General features: G+C 44.0%; 1 protein-coding gene across 3 annotated transcripts in view; it reads right to left on the bottom strand.

Annotated features, from left to right (window-relative positions):
• Positions 1 to 27343, bottom strand: part of LOC133948870 (ankyrin repeat and BTB/POZ domain-containing protein 3-A) — a 106077-nt gene that overhangs the window by 10897 nt on the left and 67837 nt on the right. For 2 of the 3 annotated variants that reach the window (XM_062382930.1, XM_062382931.1), the window contains exons 2-6: positions 25064 to 25213; positions 7697 to 7904; positions 3506 to 3658; positions 3077 to 3242; positions 1137 to 1226 (exon numbers count right to left, since the gene is read on the bottom strand). In XM_062382930.1, coding sequence (XP_062238914.1) covers positions 1137 to 1226; positions 3077 to 3242; positions 3506 to 3658; positions 7697 to 7904; positions 25064 to 25213 — 767 coding nt within the window. Of the gene's footprint in view, positions 1 to 1121; positions 1227 to 3076; positions 3243 to 3505; positions 3659 to 7696; positions 7905 to 25063; positions 25214 to 27343 lie in introns of all 3 variants that reach the window. The other variant, XM_062382929.1, reaches the window with a different exon arrangement.

Genomic DNA, 27343 nt, shown 5'->3' with positions numbered 1-27343 from the left:
GCCGTCAATCACTTGGTATCCACGCCCCAATAACAAAAAGTCCATTAGACTCTAAATGGGAACAATAAAGAAATTTACTAAATGAACATCAGCTGTATTGAATACGACTTGAAACTAGAGATTCAAACCATAAACTCTTTAGGAGGATTAGAGTCATATTATCAAAGACTTCTATAGAAACTGATCAGAGGAGTCGCCCCCTGCTGGGCACACAGAATACAGGTTTTAGGCACTATGGACAGCTCCCAAAAGTGAAGCCTAAAAATCTGGATTGCCCCTGGTGGCTGGCTGGGGTATAGATCATAAACCCAGCCTCCACCATGTTATTGGATGGGACATGGGTATAATAAATTTTTCGGGATCGGGTCACAGAGGCAGCTTCAACGGGAGAAAGAGGAGACACGTCGTCGTCCATTTTTATTTACAGCCTGTGTTGTGATATATGATTTCATAACATCGAGATTTAAAATCTAAATGTGGCTTATCTGTCTCTTTATCGATTTCTCAGGAAACAAACTCAGTGCCCTTTAGTTTGTACGAGTCCACACACAAGCACCAAACACAAGCAGGATGGAGTCGGTGTGGAGGAGGAGGAGAGTCCAGCGCTGTCGGAGGTTCTTATTGACCGATGAGGCCGAAGCACAGACACACACACACGGGGGTCACAGTGCAGACAGAAGCAGGGTTTACTAAAAACTCCAACACACTTAAAGAAATCTGTGCAAATGAAGTTCAGCTTGTGGCAGCACGTTACACCAAGCGCACACGTCTCGCACAACACTGATGCGTTACTGATGTGGTCGGAAAGCAAACTGCTGCTGGACGGCGTAAAAAACACAATGAAGTAACATGGCTGCACGAGGGACTATCGCTGGAGTAATACTCTGTATCAGCACAGACACAAATGATTCTGGTTTATTGCTTATCAGTGCACTTCATGTAATGAGCTTCCAGGAGAACAGGGAGCATGCGGAGAACAGGTGAGACGATGGAAAACAGAGCAGGAGGGAGAGGAAGCAACAAACAGCCAGTTCATGGTTTCAGAGGAACAACACACATCTCAAATGAACAGAATGGAACAAATTACATAAATGTGCAGACAGCGTTGTTGCAGGACTGACCGGAGAATCACTGACCTCGCTGTTGATGTCGGCGCCGGCGTCCAGCAGCATCTGGACCATGGCCTCGTCGCCCCGGACACAGGCGTACATGAGAGGGGTCATCCCCTGCAGGAGGGAGGAGGAGGAGGAGGAGGAGGAGGAGGAGGAGGAGGAGGAGGAGGAGGAGGAGGAGGAGGAAAACACGGTGAGAGTTGGAGGAAACATGTCGAGAGAGTTCAGGAAGGAGGAGAAAAGAGAAAAGAGCCTTCATCAGCTCTTAAGGTCCATTAGCACTTCACCAGCAGCTGTGCTCGTTACTTCTCTCTCTTTATATAATGTTATGTAATTCACAGAGAAGTTCAGCTCCATTTATAAAGACATGCACTGAAACACACGTATACACAAAATGGACATGAGTCAATTACAGCTGTTGCTCTGCGACTTTTGATTCTCCACAAGTAATCACTCCTGCCTCAGAATAACCGCGTCCTTCCCGAGGAGAGCGACAGCGTAAGTGGGCCGTGGAACTCCGGATTTAACATCTCACGTCTCTGCAGGCCGCCATAGGCACGGAGCGGTCTCCCGAGCCCGGCACACCCACACTCATGTACCGCGAGCTGCACGCCGACCGCCTCGCTCAAGTGTCGACTTGTGAAGAGGAAAATGTATAAGAGAACTCAACTTCTGCACAATAATAAAACTACCCTACACATTTCACAGTGTTTCAAGTGAGCCTCCATAAAACAGACTTCTATTATACGCCTGATCTGGGATGTTACGCTCAACAAAGGTCTTTTTACGACGGCCATTCCCTTTGTGGTGATTCATTTTTAAACATTTCCTGGACACCGATCTATTTAATCAGCTGAAGGGGGGGGGGGGTGGAGCCTGAGGACGATCACGATCACGCCGCTCAGCGATGGTGACGAACAGCAGGTTTGACTTTATCGCTCCTGTCTGGTCCCCTTGCGCCGTTTAGCTTTTTATTTTACAAGGAGATAAAAGCCGGTATGTCCCCGTGGCTGCTCATACATGTGGAGGGAGGAGGAGGGAAATGTCAGTCAATAAAATCTCTTACACTGAGGACGTGTGAAGACTGAAAAGGGAATCAGGGCTGTTCCAGTAAAGCGATCTGACCTGATTCCACAAATTCCTCTTATCCCAAGGTTTTAGAATATTCCAGGAGTGACCTGCAAATGGTTTCTGAACTGAACTTAACCAGGCTCATCTTTCTAACTGTGGAAAAAATCAGACTGAGCCTTTAGCCTCCACTTAGCAGAGCAGGGAAGAACCAATATGAGCTGGGAAATCAGAAAATCCCCAATGACTGAGAGGCAGTGAGATATCGACCCGATGGTCAAAGGAAACCAATCAGAGCTCAGAGCAGCAGCAGTATCAGATACTAATGGAACAGTAGATCACGTTCTTCTGTTATTACAGTAAAGCTATGAACTACGATCAGTCTCTCAACTGTAATCAAACTCTTTTTATTGCGTTAAACTAGATCAGTCTCACATAATTACCATATAAGGACACATTTAAGGGGGTTAGGGTTATATAACATTTTTTTGAGAGCAGATTAAAGGGGAAAATCAGTTTTATCCCTTTACAAACATATTTGTATATCAATTGATAATGAAAATTATAATTTCCTGCAGCTTGAATAGAGCCAGAGTCAGAAGTTATAAGAAATATAGATCCTAAATGGAATTAAGATGGACATTACACCAGTGTAAATCATGTGTATTTAAAAAATCGGCATCACGGCATATTAATAATCACACTGCATGACTCACTGGTAGCAGTCTGTGCCCAGCGTGTGTGTGAACTGGGACGAGTTGCCAGGTGATTCTTGTTAGAAACGTACAATTCATTGTGTATTCCTCTCCACCTGCCTGTGTAGGTGTGATAATGCAGTGTACAGTATATGTGTAGGAGTGTGTGTGTGTGTGTGTGTGTGAGTGTAAGTGCCAGACCTGCTCGCTCATGCTGTTGATGCCATCAGGCCCCAGCAGGTTCACCGCCTGCTTGACCAGGTCCGTCCGCCCGCAGTTGAGCATCCTGAAGCCCAGGTCCTGCAGGAACTTGGCCTCGGTGGAGGCTGCGTCCAACTTCCTGGTGGCACAGAAACAATCCTCCGCTCTGCAGGTGGAACAAACAGCCATCGTTCACAGCAAGAAGGAGATCGGCTGATTTATAGATATAGATGTTCCTGAAGATGCATAGTTGGACCTTTGATTTCTGAGATAATGGGCTCATGGGTGGAAGTTTATGTTGAAACAACATGGAAAACGCTGACTGAGGTTTTCATTAGACATGTTCTCATCATAAACCGGTCAAATCACTCCCTGTATTTACAGTTTGGTGTCACCGAGGTTTAAGTGAAGCAGGGAGGTTGTTCTTACTTTATCTGCCGGGGTTCACAGTCCACACCGGGCAGCAGCAGCCGGGCCGCCTGCCTCACGTCGTCGCTGTCCACGGAGAAGCTCCGCCGGTGCTCGGTGTGGGCGACCGCCACCCGGATCCACTCCATCAGCGGCGGCAGCACCAGGAACGGCCTGCAGAGGAAAAACAGAATTGTGTTGTAATGTGTAAGGTTCTCATTAAAGGGGATTAGATTTCTCCTGCCTCTCCATTTTCATTTGGCCTCCAGTGAGTTTACGTCCTGTTTCCCTTCCTCATTGTGGGACATCGTCAGGTCTCGACTTTATTCTGTGAAGTACCTTGAGATAATGCATGTTGTGATTCGGTGCTATACAGATAAATTGAATTGATTCACAGTTTTCCTCTGGTGAGATGAGTTTCCATAAAGCCCAGTGTGCTCTATGGACCTTTCAAATAAAAACACTTAATACAGAGTCCGACAGATACATATTTTCTAATTAAAGATCCTCTCAGAGATAACGGAGAAAAAGAGGAAGCTGCACCAAATCAGTTTCCATCATTCAGAACAGAAAGAGATCTCCAAGTGAAAAACTCCCTAAACGCTGTATTATCTTATTTAATCAAAATCAGCAGCGGTACTCGCCCGAATGACACGTTCATATTTCAACATATTTCAACAAAACACATGGGTTATCCCCCAAATCTGAAATAAAGTACTTGGTCTTTCAATGCAGGACTTATAGATTTCAAATTCAGATGTGATGCTTTCACTCAAAAGGAATATAAACCGAATATTCAAAGACTGGGGGTGTTTAAAACTGCACAAATACTGCACAGTGGAGTCCAGCAGGTACCCAGGGGCTGATTCAGTGCTTTAGTCCCACTGTGTTATTCTTTTCAGTCTCTTATTTCATCCTCAGACGATAAAATTATAACGTGTCACATCGCTCAGCAATCAGCAGCAAGCTCCTCTGGGACTAACCGAGTTACTGCTGGGAACAATGATGCTCAGGGGTTTATGATAAGTGCAAAGGGACATTTTTATCTCAGCAAAAAAACGAAACACTTCTGGGAAATCACACAATTTCAGATCCAGTCCAGTCATTCGCCCTCAAAGGATGTATTCTTCTTTTATTTGGCCACAACTCTGATTTAAACACATCCAAACTCACGATTCAGAACTGGTTGTTGATGAAGTTCATCTACTGGGAGTGCAGCCTCCCACTCACTCATCATAACCATCCTCTCGGGCTCACTCAAATGCTTCTTTCTCTTCTCTACATTAGTGAACTAATGACAAACACAACAACCTTGGGATGTGGCACATTACACATTAGCAGTTAGCATTAGCAGTTAGACATTGTGAATATGTCCTTTAACGACCTCATATATTTTATACACAAATACGTCTATTCTACAAGGAACATTAATTACAGCGGAGATGCAGTAAATCCTGAATCGACCAATCACAGTCCGGATGATAATAAAACATCATTTCGTCTGTGAAGGCTTTTAAAAACCCTGGAGTGGCCTCGGATGCACAATAGAAACCTCAGAGACATGAAATTAAATGAGCTAATTCCATGTTATAGTCGGATAATTACATTACAGATCCATCAGCGAAGTTCCCTGTGGAGGTTTGTTCTGCCCTGTGACCCTCGAGCAAAGATAATTCCTCAAAAAGTGATTTCAAACAGACCGTGGTCCCCGGCGGAGAGGGAGAGAGAGAGACCAGGTGGGGACTGTGGTGTTTACTGTGAATACAGCTGCCTGCTACTTCTGTCAATTTACTGCGAGCACATGTTTAATCAAGGCAGCAGCTTTTTTAGATATGGATTTTCTGTGTTTGACCAGTTTTCATATTTGTGTATGTGTGTGTATTTTTATTCCACCTACAGTCTGTTAGGGAATTAGAGTTCTTTTAAAAACCCGCTGACTAATGGGACACTTCAGGCCTCCTCCCTTTTATCTCAGCGGTTCTGCACCGACGGATGTCTGCTTCCCCAAAAGACATATTTGCAGTTGGAGGTTGGAAAAACAATGAGGGGTAATGTTCCCCATCGGTACCGACAGCCCGCCTGCAGCGACAGCTAACTACCCCAGCACTGCCAGGGTGAACATTCCTCCTCTGAAGTAAACGTCTGGGCCAAAATACTGAATAAATCACGAGACAAACATCTACTCTGCTGTTTTCATCTTTCCTATAGATTTAAAAAAAATGGTGGGGTGAACCTGAGACTCATTATCGAACCAAACCTGATGTTTAATCCAATTACAGTGAAGCACAGAACCCATCCAACGTGACGGAACCCGACCTGAACCCAAATATCATTGATTGATTGATTATTTATTTAATCATGTCCCAATCTTTAGTTATAAATCCTGCCTCCTCCATGTTAGCAGATGGGAAATGGACTGCAAAGACTCAAAATGAGCAAGGTGGCATATAGCTTGTTTCCTGGGTATCTGAGCTCGTTTCCTGGATAGTGGGAGGAAGTGGAGACTCGTCTTCCATCCAGCTAGAGGTGGCATCTGTGTAGAGCAGCAGGAGGCAGGATGTGATGTTATAAAAGGGGATCATGTGTTTTTTTGTCACTTAAGGCTCTCGCATCTTGTCGTCTTTCCAAGTTGACGTCTTCATTGCACCTCTTTTTCATCCTGAGATAGTTTATCTGAGTTTTAACTTTGGGCGCTGGCAGGAAGAAACCTTCTGAAATCAGCTTAAGTGATAAACCAATTTTCTTTTTTAACAGCAAATAGATTAAATCTCAGGTGTAAAAGTAATTTCAGTTCGCTGCTGCTCAATAATTTAGCTCCAGAGAGAGACACTTCTATCCGAAGCTTCACAAAACAAACCCTCTCCCACTGCTGCTCAGGCCCTTTCTACTCGCCTCCAACCTTTCAGCAGAATGCTAAATAGAGAGTCTTCTCTCCGGGGACCTGGGGGCCTGCTGACATGTCACTCCGCCTGACATTCCTCTCGCTCCCCGGGGTTTCCAGGATGGACTTTTTATCTCTGCAGAGTCGAGGAAGATTTTGGAATATCCGTCCATTCAAGTGAAGTCCCCCCCGGTTCCCATCAATCTGCCCCACGCCGGGGGAAGTGTCAGTGACGGCCGAGCCCACGCAGCATCTCACCCGACGCTTGTGGGCCGGAAAACGTTTGCAAGAAAGTCGGGATGTGAGTACAAAAGGCTTCATGTGCCCCCCCGACCCACTGCAGGATACCAACGGATGAAGATGGAGAATTTTTCTTTTTGTTGCTCTTTTCATTTGACTTGAAACTTGAATATCCACTGATCCTTTTCAAAGCTTCCTGATGTTATCTTCTACACGATCTGAACGTTTACGAGGTCACATTGCTCAGGTGGTATCCTGCTAAATGAATTGTCAGTGTCCAGAAGTCAAAGGCCCAGATGCTTCTGATTGGTAGCCTGGTTCATCACAAGGAATGTGAGAAAGAGGGAGTAAGAGATATTTATCAAGCACCTTTTGCCAGAAGTTTTTTACAGAAGTGAACCGTCGACATTTCTACTTCAAATTTGGATATTATTAAATTAGCCTGTTTAGCTTCAACTTTCTGGTGATGAACTAGCTCAGTGAGTCCAAAACCGACACCAGGCTAATCTCTAGTCTCTCTCTGAGTGTGTTTTTGAGCTGTGAACTAAGTATCATGACTTGTGTTTGATGAGAAAACATTAATTCTGGTTTAAATTTCTCATCAAATTTGTTAAAGAATAAAAAATCCAACCTTTGAAACCGTCTTTGTCGTAACTTTAATATTAAAAAGTTAAAACCCTCTAATCTAGAGGGATCTCCAAATTCACGCTTGTTTTCAAATGTATGATGAAACTAAACTGTCATCAGATAGTGAGAGACGTACGCCATCTTCTCCTGACCCTCCATGTCCTCGAACATGGTAGCTTCACAGACACACAATCACACAAACACACACACACACACAAACACACTCTGGACCACCGCGCTCCTCAGACATGGTTGTTTCAGCTCAGCAAACCAGCTTGTTTCTAAATGCTTCTTCTCTGTCTGCTCTCCTTGAAAAGAACATCGCTTATTTTTGACATTCAAAGGGAGAACAGAGAGCTGTTATAAAGTGGAGACATACAGAACAGGTGGGAGGAAACACTTGAGCTCGACTGAAGGGAACCAAACCAGTGTAAAAACAGCCTGTTATCTCCAGGGCTCCTCACCTCTCAGTCTGCAGCGTGACCTTGGACGGCTCCACGTTCGGGTTCTCCCATTCCATCTGTGGGCAGTGCATGAAGTAGCACAGGGTGTAGAGCGCCTCGGGCTCCCAGTGCACCGTGCTGCTGGTCTTCTGGTGGACAGGCGTGCCATTGCTGGGGTTTTTGATGTGCAGCGGCTGCAGGTGGTGCATGGCCCGGGAAACCAAGTCGCCTGGAGGAGATGTTCATACACATGCATGAGAGGAGCACGTGGACTGTTTTACAAACATGATACAGAGCGACACACAATGCTGTAGCACACAGAGGGAAGAGTTTCATAACAAAGTCTGCACGTAACTCACAGAGCACAAATCCATTTCCTGCACTTCTGCGCTGATGTGCACTTCCCCCCCGACTCACTCCTCTGAGTGCTGCTGTGGAATCCAACCTCACACACGTAATTCACAGTGTGGGTTCGTCTTCCCTCCTCAGTCCTATCATTAGCTCTTATTCCTCCTGTTTTCTGACATCAACACCTCACAAGCCACGAGGAAACCGCCTCACCTGTGTCGCTGAGCATGTGTGTGCACGTGAGGGTTGAATCATTTGTAGTTATGAGCCTTCTGCCCATGTTCATGCTGCTTCATGGCTGTGATTTGCTCTCTTTGCACTTGTATTATATGTTGTTAAGCACCTTCTTAAAGATGCTTTAGAAATAAAGGTTATTTTAATTATTATTATTACTTATTGTAGAATTATTTCATTGGCAAGATCCTTTTCACATTCATCTTTTTAACCTTTTAACCTAATTTTACTGTTTAGAATGTTTAATATTTTCTCCCGTGTTACATATTTATTGTTTATTACAGTGTGATCTTTGGTGTGACTCTTCATTGGTTGACTTCTAAAGAAACTTAAAACTAGAAGTTTTAAAGAGGCATATATAAACCTAGTGCCTTGACATTAAATGAAAGTAAATGCAAAAACTCAACACTAAAATCTCCCCTGCAGTGGTTAAGTAAACCTTATTAAACCTATTTTAAGTGTCGGTGCACAGCAGGAACAGGACTTTTACAGGAGGAAGTGGGAGTTTTAAAGTCGGATATTCAGTCTGCACGACAGAGGACGATCGACAGCTCTGACATTTAGTGAGAAGAAGTCGTAAGTCTCGGGTCGTGGCAGCTTCTCAGCGGTTTATTGACGAGGTCGTTAGTGATGCATTTAAGACTAATGATGTCGCTCTGAGAGGGAAAACACTGCAGCGCGAGCCGTCAGGGCTGGTTTCTCAGAAAGATCTTCTAATTTAGGGCGGCACGGTGGTAAAAGGGGTTATCACTGTCAATTCACAGCAGGGAGGTTCTAGGTTTGAACCTGACGGATGACTAGGGGCATGTTCAACTGCAGCTCATTAACTAGTACGGGCAGGACAATGGAAGGTTCAGTACAATACAATCCAAGGACATCATTTGATGACGTTAAAATAGTGAAAAGTCAGTATGCAGAGTGCGAGTTGGTGCTGGTGCAGATCACAGATCTAATTCTCTACTGGGTTTACTGGAGCTGTGGTGGTTTCAGTCGTGTAACATGAGACCTCGGACTTGGAGTCTGACACTTGGACAGCAGCCGACACCACAGCACATACTGGACTTGTAGGTGGATAAAACCATGTGTGTGGAAGTCTGGAGCTCTGAGCGGCAGTGCAACAACAAACACATCACTGCTCAACACACAAACACACACACGCACACACACACTGACAGATCTGGTCTGATTGCTTGCTCCAAATATACCCAGTGTGGGGAAAGTTGGCCCGGGTTGAAAAGCTCATTCCTTGGACACTGACACGGTGAGTGGAGGCCCAAGGTTCTCCATCTGTCAGAGTAAAGAGCCCTGACAGAGTTCACAGCCAGTCACACGTAGACACACCACAGTTGCACTGCGGCTCCACAGAGCAACACACACACCGTTACTGACAGAGAATTAAACATACCAATAAGTAATCATCTGTTTCCGTGATTGTGTTGAACTGGTTGAAGACGTGTGGTGAGAAAAGGCTCCAGACGTAATAGACAGAATCACAACTGGAGCAGCTCGTGCAAAAACATACATTTCTCTGTGTTACAGTTACAATCGAATTTATTATGAACACTGAACTGAAGCTGGACTCACTCTGTTATAACTGGAGTTCTGCCACACAGACACACACACACACAGTGTACAGTACAGTACCTCACAGATGTATTGTGCTTCACTCAACACACAGATTGTGTTTCCACTCTTTGATTTTGCTAAACGATGTCGATTGACTCGTGCACTTTGATTAGAGTTCAAAATAACTCGACATGGTTCAGCAATTAAAAGGAAAAGACGACTGAGTAACTTTGTTTTCAAGCAGCCGAGGCTGGACATATAAAACTTTTGGAGGAGATGCATTCACAACTATAGATCCATCTTAACACCAGTTTGTTTAATTTTAGGAAAACATATTTCTACTATAAGAACTTCATGTGTAGGATTGTTCAGCCTTGGTTTGAGGCATACGCTCTACTTCAATTCAATTGTATAGAATTTTCTGTAGATAGCACCAAGAATCCATTAGTTCGAGGCAATTTGAAGGCCAAACCTTCAAATTCTTGGAAGTCGCCGCAAACAGTGTTGTTGTGCCACTAATGGTGTAAGATCAGAAAACTCTCGTTTGTAACCACGCGTTTAATAAAACGCTCAATGAATCAGATTGAAGTTACTCAACAGGATGATAATTTATTCATTTAGAAAACAATGAAAACAAACTTCTCCTTGTTCCAGCCTCTGAAATTAGAAGAATTTGTGGTTTTATTCACTAAGAAAACTTTCAATTTAATAACTTCAGGGTTAATTTCCAACTCATAAATGAACCATAACAAGCATCAAACTTTCCCTACAGCTCTGCAAGGTCCAAATAGGATGTTCACTTAGTTCCCCGAGCTTCACTCTGCAGCTCACAAACTGTTCCCTATGCATGTTCGGTGCTCGGTAGCATTTAGCCGGACGCCTCAAGCCGGCGTAATAACCTGAGCATAGAGAATCTTTCCACTCCACGTTATCAGGAAGGGCGACATTAATATACATTAAACTAAGTGACTGCTCACCCCTGAGCAAAAACAGAACTCTACAGAAAGATGAAGCTTTCTGTTTCTTCATTAATTGTTCTTGTGACTTTGGTTTTGACAACATTTGCTCCTGTCTCCTTCGCTGTAATTATCTAAGCAACACTCCTGTGGGGTTCATGCTTCATCTCATCTGAATTAATCACCGGGGACAGGCGGCTTAGTGTCTTCCTCTTGTCCCAGCCAAGTCCTTCCCTTGTGAAATGAAAAGTCAAAACCCAAAGGAGTTCATGGTCTCGACCTCTAGTTTCAAGTCTTCTTCGATACAGCATGATGTTTACTTTGACCAAAGTGTGTTGGGCATTCAAACAACAACCATTTTCCAGTGTTTGCATCATAACGAGGGCCAAAGCAAAAGCATCAAGAGCGACAGATCATTTAAAATGTGCAGGTTAATCACAAAGCTGCTGTATTCTGTGAAAACTCTGGTGTTCGGTTCTTGTGAGAGATTGACAGGAAATAATAAAATGCTAATATTCGCGAAAAAAAAAGGATTAGAAGCTTCTATTTAGAGCCGACTGTAAAGCGACTAATTCAATTTTGTATTTAATCTCCAAAAGGTACAGGGACAATAAAGCATAATGCAATTAGGTGTTCATAACGAATGCCCCAGGGAACTTGGTTTGAGTTATGGTGTTTTTACTTTGACGGAGAAATAATTCAACTGTGATCGAGTTTATAAAACCCAGAAGAAATTTCATAACAAAACCAGTTCAATAATGTTCCGGAAAGGTAATTAAATATATGAATGAGGCTGCAGTTTATATATTTATAAAAGAAAATCTAGTTTAACTGTATTTACATTGATTCCTGTTTGTATGGAGTGAAGTTCCCATGTCCTCTACTTACATGTTGCCGTCTTCCATGTTAGTGTGAATGTGTTTGTGAGATCTCTACGGGCACTAACACCATCAGAGCTCCTGTCTGGCTTCACTGGGAATTTATACACATTTGTATTACAAAGTTTAAATTCTTCCCAGGCCCCTCCGATACCCAGCAGTCATGTACTGCACCGGTGAATTATGCATTTCTCCTTGAGTCTACTGGGCAAATTTCCCTGTAGTCGATGTGGGGGGGGGGGGGGGGGGGGGGGGGAGAGAGGAGGTGGTGTCAATGCTACTGAAAGATTTACAAAGAGTTACTACTTTGACTGCTACAAGTTTTGTTATTTCACATTTTGCAGAAAATAGATACATTTTGGAAAGTTTTCTCCTCCTGGACTCGGTGCAGAATCAGGGAGGAGGCAGAGGAAAATATTAATAGTGGTTCAGATGATATCAGCTCTGGAAGTTCATCTCCTGCTGCTACTTGGCGGGGGAGATGAATCCATCAAAAGAGAATCAAAACTTTAAAAATTAAAATGAGATGGAGAAGACAAATTTCTCTTTCAACACTGCAGCTGAGAACGGCAGATTTGAGGGTAAGTAATATAAGTTTATTTCCTTCATCCTGAAAAGTGATGTAAAGAGATGAATCGGGAAATGAACATATTTGTTTGCCACTGGTTTGTTATTCAGCATTTTTTATTAAAGAAAAAGGAGATAAAACTAAGTGTTTCAGTCAGAGGCTGAACAGAGGAGCTGCAGCATTGGACAGTCTGAGGTAAGTGACGTGTTCTCTGAAAATTAGAGCATGTGAACCTTTTAAAAATAAAATTATGAGCATTTATATCATCTCCTTTAAGATGGAAAGACAGGGCATTAGCTACGGACACAGGTTAACGCTCTATAGATAAAAAGATTATCAACTTTGACTGGAACACGTTCAAATTAATGTGGAAATATATTAAATCTCAATTTCCCAGATGTGATTGAAGTGTTTTCAATGGACTGCAACAATGAACACCTGATGTTAACCAAGTTCTGATCTAACGTGACCTGAGATTATCCCGGTGTGTGTGTCTGTGTGTTTGTGTGTGTGTGTGTGTGTGTGTGTGTGTGTGTTCACTAATGGAGGCCTTGAGATGGAAGATTCCTCTGCCGTCCTCTGACACACTGTCATGGCCCCTGGTTTCCCCCCCGGTGGCCGAGCCGGGGACATTTAATCACCGCTCGGTAATATGACCGACTCAGAGCTCAGCCTTCGGGGCACATTAGCAATTCCACGGCAACAATTAATCACAGTCAATTAAGGGACATGTCATCGTCAACGCAGAACCAGTGGATTCTTTCTACCAGCGGTCCTCGAGTGGAGACTAATCTCCACAGACGCATTAATAAAGGACACATGAAGGAGGGTCACCTGTGTCTGAACAGAGTCAAATCTTTTTAAAGATGCTCCCGCTCAGTTTGATGGTTTAATAAGTACCGAATCACACTTTTATATTAACCTGGCTGTGATGCAGTGGGAGGCGGAGGGACCATCTGGAGAACTGGGAGTTCACCTGCTGGGCTAAATGAAACAAAAGCGTGAAGTATATACAAATGTGATTTCTTTTTTTTTACACCCCTCATCTTTTCATTGAGGAAAGAGGCTCCAGGGGCAAGAGAGGCAGCGCTGGTCGTTCATTTTTCTATTTTTCTCATTTTTACACATTGGAAAAGCGGTGGGGCACCGACTGCAAATGTGGAGGCTGAGAAAAGAGAGAACGTGCCGGGACACAAATGCTACACAATGATTCATTCATTTTGGAGGCAGCAGACATCAGTGCAGCACCAGTGATGTTCCAGCTATTAAGCTGCCTTGAGCCCCTTCTGGAAAAAGCTCACATGGACGGCCAAAGCAGCGAGTGTAAAAATAGCCATGATATAATAAAGGAGATTTTGTTTTTTTTATTAAACAGAAGAGTTCAAGCGCACAATGAGGAGGAAGATGCTGGAAATAAAGTCTATTATTTTTTAATCCTACCATTTGACAGCCTGTGCACAAACAACTCATAATTCTAAAGCTCCAGTAATCAATGAATCAATATATGTATTAATTGAAAGGCTGAATAAACGGTAAAACACCACAAAGCCTTTTAGCCTCTTTTATCTCAGTGTATTATCTTTCATCCCAATTTTTTCTACATAATATATTTGTTCACCGAAGATAACTTCCTGTATGTTGAAAAAACCCGACTTTTTAAGTCTTTTAAGATGAAGTTAAATCCGAGAGATGTATTTGTTCATTTGTTTCACGGTTTGTCTTTCTCCTAATGTGCCAAATTAAATTCATTACAATCTGAATGTGTCCATTAAGCTGCTATAATGCTTAATTAATGAAAAACATGACATTGTTGTTTGCCAGTGTTTCTGTAAAGCTGTCATTACTTCCAAAACTCATTGCATCGCTCACAGGGGCAGTGTGTTTGTGTGTGTGTGTGTGTTTGTCAGATAGTGTAACTTCAGTAGAAAACTCATTAAAACTTAGGTAATGTACAGTCAGTGTCTCTGGATATCTGGAGGCAGGAGAGTTTAAAAAGGACGACTTGATGCAAACAGCAGCAGGAAACCATCTGTTTCAGCCCCAGGATCCAGTGATGATGGGGCAAAGAAGGATTCATTGAAATAGTTTGTTGTTGAATTATAAATAATCGACCCATTTCCAAACAGACTAAATGTCTTTTAAACGAGTTTAGATCTTCTGAGACAACAGCTTTAGTTTTATTCATTATTATTGAAAACAAGAGAATCTGTCCTTCCTTCGTTCTTTCCTATACATACCTCCTACCTATCTATCCATCAATCCAACCACCCACCTACCAATTCATCTGTCCATCTATTTATCTATTAAATCCATATGCATCTACAGACTATCTATCTACACCTTTAGTATCAATATAACCACCGATCAATCTCTCTATCTACTCGTCTTTCCAGCGGGAGTCAAATGTCCACACTGGTTTTTCATCCAAATCAGAAATGAGGGTCCGATGATGCAAGACGCTGCAAAAATGTTATGAAATGTCAGTTTTGTAAAGTCCTATCTGATCGGCCATCTGATGACAGGGCTGCTGCTGTCGAAGCCGTCAGGGTCACTTCCTTTTGGCCCTTGAGAGTGGGGGGGGAACACAATCAGTTTCTCCATAATGACGTCTCCCAGTCCAGAGAAGTTTCTGAAGTGTAGTTTCATTGTCTCTCATATTCAGATCTGAGCTTTTTCCCGATATTTCCAGTCGGTGGTGGAAATGAAGCGGGGGAGAGTACACGTTCTCTCTCTCCCTCGTTCTACAGACGTCATCCTTCCTGCAGCTCAGAGGCGGGGGAGGAGGGGTTGGGGGCTTCTAAATGGAAGCTACTTTACTCTGTCTAATGGCTCTTTTAGGGACTTTAATTGCTCTTTTGTGAAGATGTGAGGGAAGTACCACTGCAGCAGTCTGCGGCGGTACTTCCCTCACACTCTCTCTTACGTGTGAGCTCCATTATCCACTGCGTCAAATGTACTTAAATAGTACTGCACCATTAATACTTCAATTGACGGCTTATTTTGTTGAATTTTTACTATCATTGGTGCGAACTTAATATAAAAAAGGAAATAATAAACTTTGACCTGCAGGTGGCACTAGATGAATATCAGAGGGTCTCTTAAGTCATCAGCTTTTATCCTCTGGCTCATATGAACATTTAAAACAACGTACATAGAAATCCAGCAAATAGATGCTTCAGTTGTTCACTCAGAGATTGTGTCATGTTCTTGCAACCACAGAGAGAAAGAAATTCTTTGATTTCTTAATTCATGCAATGTCCTTTACTCAAAGTCCAACTCAAACCTGAATGTCTCAAACTGAACAGCTACTTAAAACCCACCGATACACATTCATTCTGTAACTTTGAGATAAAGCTGCACTTCGCCCGGGCTTGACTAAATAAAAACACCTTCTTACAGTGAGTTAATCATGACTTGGCGATAAACTGCCAGAGGAACTGATGAATGACACAGCTCCTGATGACAAAGGCTCGGTCCCCACACCAGCAGTGATTAGCGCGTCCTGTGAATTCCCCTCTCATCGGAGCCCCGCTGCAAACAGCTGCTGCTATTTGTCTCCAAACAGCTGCCCCGTCTTTTCCTTTTTTTTTGTTGTGGGCTGGAAACAGTGAGGTGAGAAGTAAGAGCAGCCTGTTCAATCCACCGCCTTATTACCTCAAAACTTCCATTAGGCCTCTGGGCTTCCTCCAGAACACTCTATTAGTGAGTCTGCATTATCGCTCCCCAGCGCCGCTGTGAAGGCCACGGTGTAATGTCGGTCTCACCGCGGCACCATGAGAATGTAAAGTGGATGTTTTAACACGGACGACTTCAGCCGCAGCAGTCACCGGTCGCGGTGGAGGAACGGAGAGAGAGAGGCGGGCTCCAGGGTGTCAGGTTGATGGGTAATAATTATTAATGAAGAACATCTGGCTGGCTGCAGAGGGGTGTCGCACACTTCACTGCTTACACATGCTGGTCCGGTCGGGTGCACGCATTCCACCTCAGCACAAAGATATTCAATAGAGTTTAATCAGGGTCCAACACGATGGACAAGAGACGTCAGATCAGGAAAAAAGAGACACACATACACCAGTTGACCCAGTGTGAGAAGACACACTCTGCGTTTTCAAGGATTCTAGAGACGTGTGAACTCAGGAAAACCAAAGTAATCAAATGTGATGTTAGAATAGACGCTCAGAAGAGCAGATACATCCACCGAGGCCCAGCAGTCCCCTCAAATCCAATCAAGCTGCACCAAATCTAACTCACTCATAGATACCAATTTCCCAAATGGGCCTGTTTGGTTATTTTTATCAAGTTATTATTAACGTGATTCCCTGGGAAATCTGTGAAAATGTTGAAAAACGCCCAGTTACATAAGAAGTTCTCCCTTCACCCACAACACATCCTTCCATCACATCCAAACTTTGTGTTCTTGTGAAAGAAACCTCTAAAAAGGATGAGACACAAAAAAGCATCATTACAGTGTTTTTAATTGTCTCTGATATTGTATTAAAGTCTTTCCGGCTGTTTTAATGGCGTGACTGGTCATTCTCGAAACAAATCTTTGGCTTCTTCCCATTCGCTGCTGCCGTCCAAGTCCTCATGTGATTACATTTGGCAAGTAAACTGCAGAAATCATTCTCCAACCCCCCCGGACCCTCCACCCTCCGTCCTTGTTCTTCCTTTGTGTCCTGTGTTTGTATTTCAGCCTTTAGAAATGTTGTCAGTGGATTAGAGAGCACAAAAGAACACGCTGCGATCTTTTTGGAATAGAGTCCCAAGGTGAGTTTCCAATCCAGCAACACAATACATTGCTTGTATTCTTGTTGGAGACATTTAGAGACACAGAGTGCACTGAGTCAGAACACAAAGTAAATGAGTGGATGCAAACAGTGAAGAGAAAGTGTCCCAACTTGAAACTTTCCCCAAATGACACCAGCTGATGAGCAGGAAGAAGCTGGAGGAGAAGAACATTTACTCTTAGATCTGAATCTTCTCCGTCTTTAAAGTCTTTCATTTGACCTTGAATGACCAAAATCAAGCTTGTGATACTTCAGCCGCTAAGTAGTATAAACGAGAACACAAAGTGAAAAACAACTGATGCATTATACTAATTTACCCTGAAAACAAACATGGTCTTACATCTTCCTTTTGGAGAAGTACTCCACTTACTCCTCACGCAGCTCTTTCATCTCTATTTCAATCTGGGCAGCGCTGAGCCGGGATGTGCGAGCGGGATCCCGTGACAGGTACCAGGGGACATTAAGCCATTATACAATAATGAATCCAGCCTCATGTAATTACTGCAGCAACAGACTACAAGCTTTTCTAGTGTGTGTAGATGTGTGTGTGTGTTAGGAGGGTTGTTGTGTAGGCATGTCCTTGCTGTCCTCTTAAAGGTGCTGGGAGACCGATAAGGAAAATGGCCGCACACAGTTCTTCTGCAAGTCTCGAAACAGATAGAGTCGACCTTATCTTTAAAAATATGATATCAAACACATTCATGCTGATGTTACTCTTAACACATTTCTTCCCATTTCTACACAATAATTCACGTTTCATATAGTTTAAAATCCTCCTGAACTTTCCAAGGGCCAAGCTGACATGGAGTCGTCTTTAGAATATTTGACAGCCGTCCCCAGCTCCTGTCTTTTTCAAATATATGCTGACTATGTTTTGTAAAGACTCAACTTAGTGTTTACTCTGCAAATAGATGCAAACTTTCTACCCTCTCTATTCCCTGGTGAGCGTTCAACCTGAGAGAACATGTTACAGTAAACCCTCCACAACAATCCGCTCAGCCCCTTCTAGTCACCTGAAATCCCGGAGACTCTATGAAGCACCGACAGGAGGAAGCGAATGACGCTGTGACCTCACAGAGGACGGGGGAGGCGGTGTACAGAAAGGACAAAAGTGACAGCAGGGACCTTTCCCTTCGCTTTGACATGTCAATTATCAAGACGCTGCAAAGGACATGGAGTGACAGTATCTTCAGCAGCTGAAGAGGCTGAAATGTGCTTTTAAAAAAGAGAAACACAACCTTACAGCTGAGACGTCTTCATGCCATTTACTGACTAGATAAAGGAGTTTTTATCAAATTAAGAGAAAATATAGTAAATGTCTCTCATTTATCCTTCTTTCTCCTCCGTCAGCCGATGCCGAGAAATGGGTCAGACGATGAGATTAGGAGAAATGATGCATGGCGAAGCAGGAGAAGTATTTTAGCGCTAATAAAATGAAAAAATGAGAAGAGAGAGCGGTCGGTCTCGAGATGAAACGTAACACCTCCCTGAGATCCTCCGCGTCTGAAGCGATTCCATTATCCCAGATACTGAGCGTGGGATAATGGAGCAGAGACAATGGGAGAGCGCTCGGAGTCTCGGCTTTTCTCCACACGCTGTTAGAAAAGAAAAAGGGAAGCGAGCGTGTTTTATAAAATAATCGTTAATCATGAGAACAACGTCTGTTTGTGAAGAGTGCAAACAGAAGCTCGGCACAAATCATATTTCCTCACAGTAAACTATCGCTTCCTGGGAAGAATCACTGGGATGTTTTCTGACACCTTCTCACAGGGAGCAGAGGGATTCCTCTGTTTGTGGAACCCTGAAAAAGAGAAAAGCTCTTTTCCTCTCTGCCTGTTCACAGCAGGACTCCCGATGACTCACGCCTTCAATCTGGCTTCCGTCAACCTGGGAGAAAGAAACACAGAGAGCGAGCGAAGCCGGCGGAAACTTTACAGCCCACGAGATCAGAAACACGTCATCGTGACGGGCGAAGTGATAATTACGTGTTTAGCTGTCAAATTAAAAGACGAGAGGATGATTTAGTCGTTTGTATGTTGAGGTCAATTAACAGGTTAATTAAACAGCAGAGTCTCTACTGACGAGGGATGGGAGTCGATGGCTGGTTTCATTTTGCATCTGGCGCGACAAACAAACAACCAGATTCTAATGATTCCCTTTTCCTATCTTGTGTCTCCTCTTATCCATTTTTTATTACAGAGCAATACAGGTTCTCATTGTCAGCCGACAGACCATCGGCCGACATGGCAGCAGCAGATTGGATCACCGGTCGTTTTTTATTACCTTCGCCGAGGAGGTCATGTTGGTGTTTGTTTGGTTATATCCATGCTCCACTTCTCTCCTGAGCGTGTGAGAGAATTCTGTTTTATAGAGTAAAAACCATTAATAATTTCAGATGTGAAATCTTAAGGGTTTCAGCTTCAACACAGTTCATGCTTTGAATATTTGGGCAGCTCGGCGGTGGAGGCACACCCAGCTGCAGGAATGGAGGGCCCCATTGCTGGAGACCTGCTCCGTATTGCATTACTCAGTTTGTTTGCCCAGTGGCTGCTCTCTAACCCACGGTGCAGCCGCTGTGCCGACGGATGAACGCCTTTCCCCCCCGTCACACCTGCTCACAAGATGTCAGCTCGCCGCCTATACATCCCATAAGTCTGACACGGCACATGAGGGGAAACTTTAAATAAGTCCTTCATTGTAGAGCGACATGAGAAGAGGATAGAGCGCAAACACCCGGAGCACCAAGAGTCCAAATGTGCCACCGGTGCTCTGCTTCCCCTCACTCGGACACGGACATGAAATATGAGGACGGGGAGATAATGGTGACCTCAGAGCTGAAGCAGCCCTCTCACCTCTCCAGCTCCAGAGAATGAAATTACAGATCCAGTGATGAATGTTGCTCGTGAACATCCTCTATCATTCGTTAATTAGGGAACAAGTCGGGTGGGAAACTGCCCCGACATGTGACCTCGTGTTTGACCTCTTCTACTTTCAGCTGCTCCAGTTTACTGTTCAGGTAAAAAGAGATTTTTTTTCTCACCCGTTTGAACGTGATGATATCGTGCAGATTCTTAAACGCTTCACTCTGAGACACAGACTCCTGTTTCGGTGATACCACAGGTGAGGCAACATTATCACATTATCATCACCCCCCCCCCCCCCCACTGAGAAGACTGACATCCTCCATCATCCTCTGCTCTGTATCATTTCTCACACACTGTAAAAAATCGTCTTATTCCTACATTTTGACAGTAACCTGATTTCTGGTGTCCCCTGGTTCCTGCAGGAGATCGATTCACTTTCTAAAGGGTCCGGATCTGCAGCACGGACATGAAAGTTAATGACCTCAGTTTATGGGTAATAACTCCCAGCAATATTAAACAGGGAGCCCCTCAGGAAGGAAAACAACCGCTGGTTATGGTTGATTTGTTTGTCACAGGTGAGCAAGAGCCAATCCCAGATGAGACAGGGCGAGAGGCGGGGTCCACTCGCCCTGGTGGTCGCCAGAACATCACAGGGACAAACAAGCATTCACTCCCGTTAGGGCATTTTAGTGTCTTAATCTAATCTCAGCTGCATGACTTTGGACTGTGGGGGGGGGGAAGAAGAGGGCCAGTGACTAACCAGAAGGTTTATGGTTCGATCCCCGGCACCTCCAGTGTCCTTGGGCAAGATACCGAGCCCCAAATCGCCCATGACGGCCATTCAAATACCATTTAACATCTACTCTGATTACAAGTGAACCCGAGGCTCCAGCAGGGCGCCAGGTGCCCAAACCACAATGCTTATAGTTCTGATGATGGCGTTCTGAACATCAGGATATCACCATTTTCATTATGATTCCTCCTCTGGGCACCGTGTACATCAGATTTCATGGAGCTCTCATGGTCTGCATGTTGTCAGGCTTTGTCCTCTGTGCATCTTGTAAAAATACATTGTGATTATTTCCGTCTGGACCCACAATGCATTGCTGTGGAGCCAGTGGAGCATGGTGCTCGTCAGTGATATGATCCTCTGGGTCATTGCAGCCTAACGAAGACTTAAATGTCTCATCAGGAAAATCACCAGAGTGGATCATCACTTCCCCGTGTGTTCCTTTTATTCTTAGCAGCCGTAAAAAAAAATCTTTTTATCTTCCAGTGAGAGAGAGTGAGAATTATTTTGTTTCACCGACTTATCTTGAAATTTATTTTTTGGAGATACGAGTTATTAAGTTTACTTTAGCACCGCCTGTCTTGTTTTAATACGCGTGCGACAGATTCAGACAACAGCACTTCATCTGTCTGACGTGTAATAACCAGCGCTGTTTATTTATCTACAACGCCTGTGTTGGAGAACTGAGGTTATATCTCACCTGTACAGCTCTGACTCACACTTACTCAGGTTTTTTAGGAAGTAAAGACCAGAAAAGTAAAACAAATAAATGGTTTAATCTCAAAGAAAACCTTGGGCTAGCAAATTTTAAACCAGCAGATTTTTTGAGTTTCATTTCTGGGATATGTCAGATTTCCCGAAACACTCAAGCTTCTTTTCCACTTGTCAAAAATAAAACCCACGACATCTGGGTTTTATCTGCAAAGTGAACGGATTCAATCAGAAGCAGGTTAAAAGGCTCTGCTGTGGAAACAGGTTTTTATTGGCTCCGATCGGCGGTGATGGAAACACGACACCGGGCTGAACGCGATGATTCCTCCTTCCTCTTTACTTTGGACGTCTAGAAGCTGACTCTGCACATTTCTGCGACTTTGTGGTGAGCATTGGACATCCAGGCGTGAGCAGCAAAGGACGTTTGTGTACTTTTTCAGCAAATTTAGGAATTTATTTGGGACTATGTTCAGTTGGGGATTGAAAGATGAAAGATGAAAGATGAAAGCCGAGCAGCTCATTGGTGTGTTTTTAATCATGAAGCTCTATGATTAAAAACACAGGGGAATACATCACGTTTGGGAAACGAGGGTAAATACTTGTTTTTCAGGATCAACTCACAGTTAGGTTTGGATTTGATGGGAGTAATTTGACGATTAGAAAAATATAGAATATCACAGGCGGTTGATTGGAGACTTCAGACACTTCACACGAGAGTTGCAGCAAATCTGCTTCTTTACATTTCTTGCAGTGACAGATGGAGACGTGCAGAAAGTCGCACTTTCAACGCAATCACAAGCAAGTTCGCAATCTCGTTGGCGTCTGACTGGCCGACCCCGGAGGTGAGGAGGCCCGGCTGAGGCAGAGCGGCGGAGGGAGTCGAACACGCGGCACTTTAAACAGGAAGCAAACTGCAGCCGCTGTAGCTTCTCTCTGTCTTTTGATGCGAGGACGTGAGCAGAATGCTCTTCAATGTTTTGAACTGTATTATTATTATTATTCACATTAGTAAACAGCAAACGCATGAGAGCTGCTTTATAATGCACACATGCATCCCACCAGCAATTAGAGGAGGAGCACTCACTTATTAGCTTTTATGCTTTAATGTATGTGTCACTGGTGCATTTCCTGCCGCTGACGTGCAGGAGACTTGATTTGCAATGAAGGAAAATCGAACATTTATCAAACTAAAAGCCTCACAGTAAGAATAAATATTAATTATGCTTTATTATAAAATAATAATAATATAGTTTTAATAAAAATCCATTTACCTACCCGTCCTACAACATTAAATAAGTCAAATTATAGACAGTTATTCTTCCTGAGGGAGGAATTGTAATATATTTTGATTTATAGTTACTGAAACTTTAATAATACTGTGTGTCAAGCATCTACTGAATAATATTGTTGTGTACATATTGATAGGGGGTGGCATTGGTGGTAAAGTGGTTATCACCGTCTCCTCACAGTAAGGTTCTTGGTTCAAATCCCCCGGAGTACTTCTGTATAGACATACGTTCCTTTGCATGTTCTCTTTGTGGGTTTTCTCCAACCTCCTCCCACAGTCCAGACACACGCAGCTTGGTTTAACAGCCTGCAGGTGTAAATAATAGTTGTTCTCTGTCGACGCTCTGATACGCAGGCGACCTGTCCACGCTGTGCTCGCCGGCTCCGGGCCCCGGTGACCCCAGGACCCTCACAGGACGAGCGCAGTATGGATAATGGATGGATGTAATTACTGCCCAGAAACAGCTACTGTAAGCAGAAGTAAACTTATAGATGTCAGGGAGAAGCTGGGTGAGAGGGAAAGTGGATGTTGTTTTCTCATTATGTTGAATTTACTTATGTCCAAGTTGGAAAACCACGTCTGTGATCAGAGGTGAGAGAAGTCGTACAGTTACATTATACTTTGATTTAAGTAAAAGTACTAATAAATTGGCAAAAATGTACTAAAAAAATAAAGCACTGGCAACAGCTTCAAAATACTTTAAACTGCTGCTTTCGACATTTTTCTGTAATTATTCTAACGTTATTATTATTAAGTGACGTAAATGTAAATGCATCTTCTTCCCTTGAGGCTGTTTCAGACTGAATCACTGCTCTGACGTGTGTTGGTGATAACATTTACAAGAGAAGACTTTAAATCCTGATGTTAATCAATGATGCATCGAGGACTCCTGCTCTATAAAGGGCCACAGGGTTGAACAGTCATCCAGGGAGGATTTAACAGAGTCACACATAGAGCAAATGTCTGGAGGGGGGGCTGATCTGTGGCTGGGGAGTGGACGAGGATGAGGGTGGAGGGCCGGGGGGGGGGTGTGGCGGAGTTAAAAGATGCAGCCCCTTTCTTTCAAGTTGAGGTTAAAAGCCTCTGAGGCGCTGACCTTGGATTTAAAACGGTCCCCAGACGAAACTCGTAAACAGGTGTTAGAATAGCTGGAATAGAACAGTTCCTGGCTGTAGTGTGTCAGTGTGGGAGAGGACAGGGGGGGGGTGGATCGGGAGTGTGCATCCCCTTCACACTATTGGGACTATTTGGCAAATGGACGTTAGAATAAAGTCCTGGAGCGGATCAGGTTTAATGTGCTGAACAATTACTGCTGCATTTATAACGTGTCTTAACGTCCTGAGGTTTTACACGGTGGCTGCAGCCGGAGGGTGAGGGCTACTTTAATGTCACCATTTAATATCTTTAAATTAGATTCCTTAAATTTAATGGAACTTGAAATTTAATGTCTGCCGGGGTAGAAAAGCTTCAGATACTTGACTTGAATTGATAATTTACCTTTAAATATACATATTCCAAGAACAGATGATCAATAACTTGTGTTTTAGGCTGAAATAAACAACCCTGATGCATATTTACCAAGAAGGAAACGGCTCGACACACAAGGTGGATGCACTTTGGAGTGGTTTTGGATCATGTGAATACTTTGTACCTCTTTATGCAACTATCAGAGCATTAAGAACAACAGAATGTGATCAGTTAGAGGTGGTTGGAGTCTGTTAGATGCCACAGGCAGCAGTGAGAAGTCATGAGTTACCACCGCAGACTGTCAGAGGTCTCCAGAGCGGCTCCATCATATTTCTCAATTGTTTCTAAGAAATAGAAATATTAGTAATAACATATATTTACCCAAGTCCTGTACTTGCAAACAAATGTTGCAGGTAAAATATTTCACTTTGAAAAATGGGAAGTTTGTAAAATGGGACAGATCAAACTGCCTGAAACAAATTACCTCCAATTCCAACAACTGCAAAGTTAAAGATCATCTTAAATGTAAATTTCTCAGGGAACAAGCCCATAATAAAATAAAACACTGACAGGAGTCGTTCTGCATAACGAGTAACCGGACATTGTTTTACCATTTAATTCGGTTTGAAGCCAAAACTTGTGTCGTTGGACATTTTAATGATGGATAATTATGTCCGAGAGTATTTTTATAGTGTTGTCGCTGCCAATGAACTCACATGTTATCACTGGATAACAGATGGTTATGTGGTCATATCGTGTCGATGGCCGAAAGCTCTGGGAACATCCACACAGTTAACCTTGAGTCAGAATTTCTCTTTTTCAAATGCACTAATGGAGAATCCTGAGAGCACCTTTCCTGCTCATCACTCGCCTGAGGAGAAATAAATTGGGACATTTTGACACGGTGTAATGGCGTCGGTGCTGCACTCACTCAGCTCGGCGATGCTTCCCACCCGGGTGGCGAGGAGCGACTGCTCCAGCGTGCGGAGCTCGGCCTGCGAGTAGCCCTGGCCCTCGCCGCCCCTCCCGGAGCGCTGCTGGTCCCGGTGCAGGTTCAAACTCTCCGGCAGGCTCAGTGCACCTGCAGACGTCAGAGAGAGAAGGTCAGAAACAGCACGACCCAATTAAAAGCACTAAAAGTTTTCCTCTGCAGGCACAGTTTCTACGACTTCTCACTTTATGCTGATTTAGAGTGAATCACCGACTCTGTGGGGGGGTGAAGCATTTTCAGAAAAATATATTCAAAGCAGAGATTTTTAAAAACCCACATTTATTCCACATGAGGCAACGAAAGAGCAAACATTGATTTAAATGATTAAAAAGGAGACCAAGTGGCCGATTCACACTGTGCACAGCGCTCGTGCTATTGTCCACAAAGCTTTTACCGTCCACGCAGACAGTCTGACCTCATAGTTTCTGGTGCAGCTGTGCATCTACCTGCAGTTTGTAAACTTTAGTTTGTGTACCTGTGACCCGGACACTGTACCGTGAGAGTGACCTCCCTGCATGTGCACCCCTGCTACCGCCACAGATGGAATTAAGTCTGTTTTTGCGTAATCACTGCACGATTTTGGCAGAATTGCTCATTGTCTGTGAAATAAATCGTCTATTCAGTGAATTCTCAGTTCTCTCGTGGCTCAACATCACTCCCTCACTTCATAACGTGCACTCTAATTAAACCAATGAGGCTGAGAGGCACGTTTGTTACTTCAAAGCCGTAAATTCAAAGCACGCCCTTGATCACGGGCGACGTCTGGACGCACGTTTGCCTCTTTACGTCTTGTTTCGATCACAGGTGCGTTCGGTGTTTCTTTTTGAGCTGGCCAAAGAAGGCGCAGCAGCTAATGTCGGCTGGAGAGGATTAATCCATTTAGGAGCTGGTGCTGCGGCCGGGGCTTTGTGAGGCTGCAGCGAAAATGGCTTGTGACAGATGGGATATTGAGTTTGCTGCAGGAGAATGGGAAAGCACCACCCCGCCGCGTGCTAATCCTAATGACGCAGCTCAGGGGGATACGGCCGCTTCTAAACAAACAGTAATTACAACACGGAGGAAGTTAAGTCCGTTGATACCAGGCCCATGGAACAAAGAGACACACACAGCAGACACCGGCTTTGTGAGTCTTATTTTGTAGGAGGGAAGGGCAGGGAGTTCAGCTGCAGATTCCTCCCACCACGTCTTCCCACAGTGTCCAGCCCAAGAATTCCTGTATTCCCCAGCCAGAGTCCTGCTCCCTCTTCTTCCCACAGCCTTTTTCCGGGGAGGTCGGCTTTTTTTCTTGTTGCCAACACCAGTAATTATTCTAACAGCTTCTTTCCATCGCCGTTCAGCCGCCGAGCAGTATTGATGGAGCAGCTGGTATTAGGGTGTGTCTCCGATGGAACGGCTCGGTGGAATGTGTGGTGCTGATGTGACGCTTTGCAGCATTTCGGATATTTCTCCCAGAGAGAAGCGCTGGTTTGAGTGGAAGATGAAAACCCGGCGACTGGGAATTGAGAGGTCCAGTCTGTATTTTGTTATCACTTCATTTGATGTCAGGTGTCGTCAGGGAGCTGCCTCACGCTGACATCCAGTCGTTTATAAAACCTCCACACATTCACCTCCGTTAGGTAATTATCCGTCACAGCTGAATCTTGACCCGTGAATTACCATAGAAACACAGGGCCGTGTGGGGGGGGGGGGGGGGAGACGTGCATTACATCAGACTGCAGCTGATTTACAGTCAGAGCCCGACCCCTTATTTCCCAAAGTGAATATTGACTCAGCTCTTGAAAGTGTCAGGTTATTGGTTTTACAGACGTTGGATTAGGACTCGCTCATCATGAGGTGGAGGGGGCGACTCGGGTCGACCTGAAATGAATTGGTTTGTGCATCGTGTGGCCCGATCATAAACAGGGTGATCAGTTCAATATGTGACTGACCCTGGTGAGTGGGTTCGATCCCCTGGGAGATTATCTCCAATATTCAGCAGGAAACTGTTAAAATGTGAAGTATTCTCAACAGAGTTTGGTGGATGTGTTACAGTTCGGGTCAGGAAGCTGGGCATCGTGGGTAATATCCACCGTGCAGTTGTTTTTCAGGTCAGTGAGTAGAACTAAGTGGTCAGAGACATGAAAATCACTTAAACCTCCGATGTGAATCTACTCTTTTCCATCTGAAGCCCTCGGTGATGGAGCTTGTGATCCCAGAGGCCTTCAAGGAAAAGGCCGTCTG

Source organism: Platichthys flesus, chromosome 23 (genome assembly GCF_949316205.1).
Source record: "Platichthys flesus chromosome 23, fPlaFle2.1, whole genome shotgun sequence".
Lineage (NCBI taxonomy): Eukaryota > Metazoa > Chordata > Actinopteri > Pleuronectiformes > Pleuronectidae > Platichthys > Platichthys flesus.
Note: the sequence above shows the minus strand (reverse complement) of the source record. Positions and strands in the feature narration are given on the sequence as shown.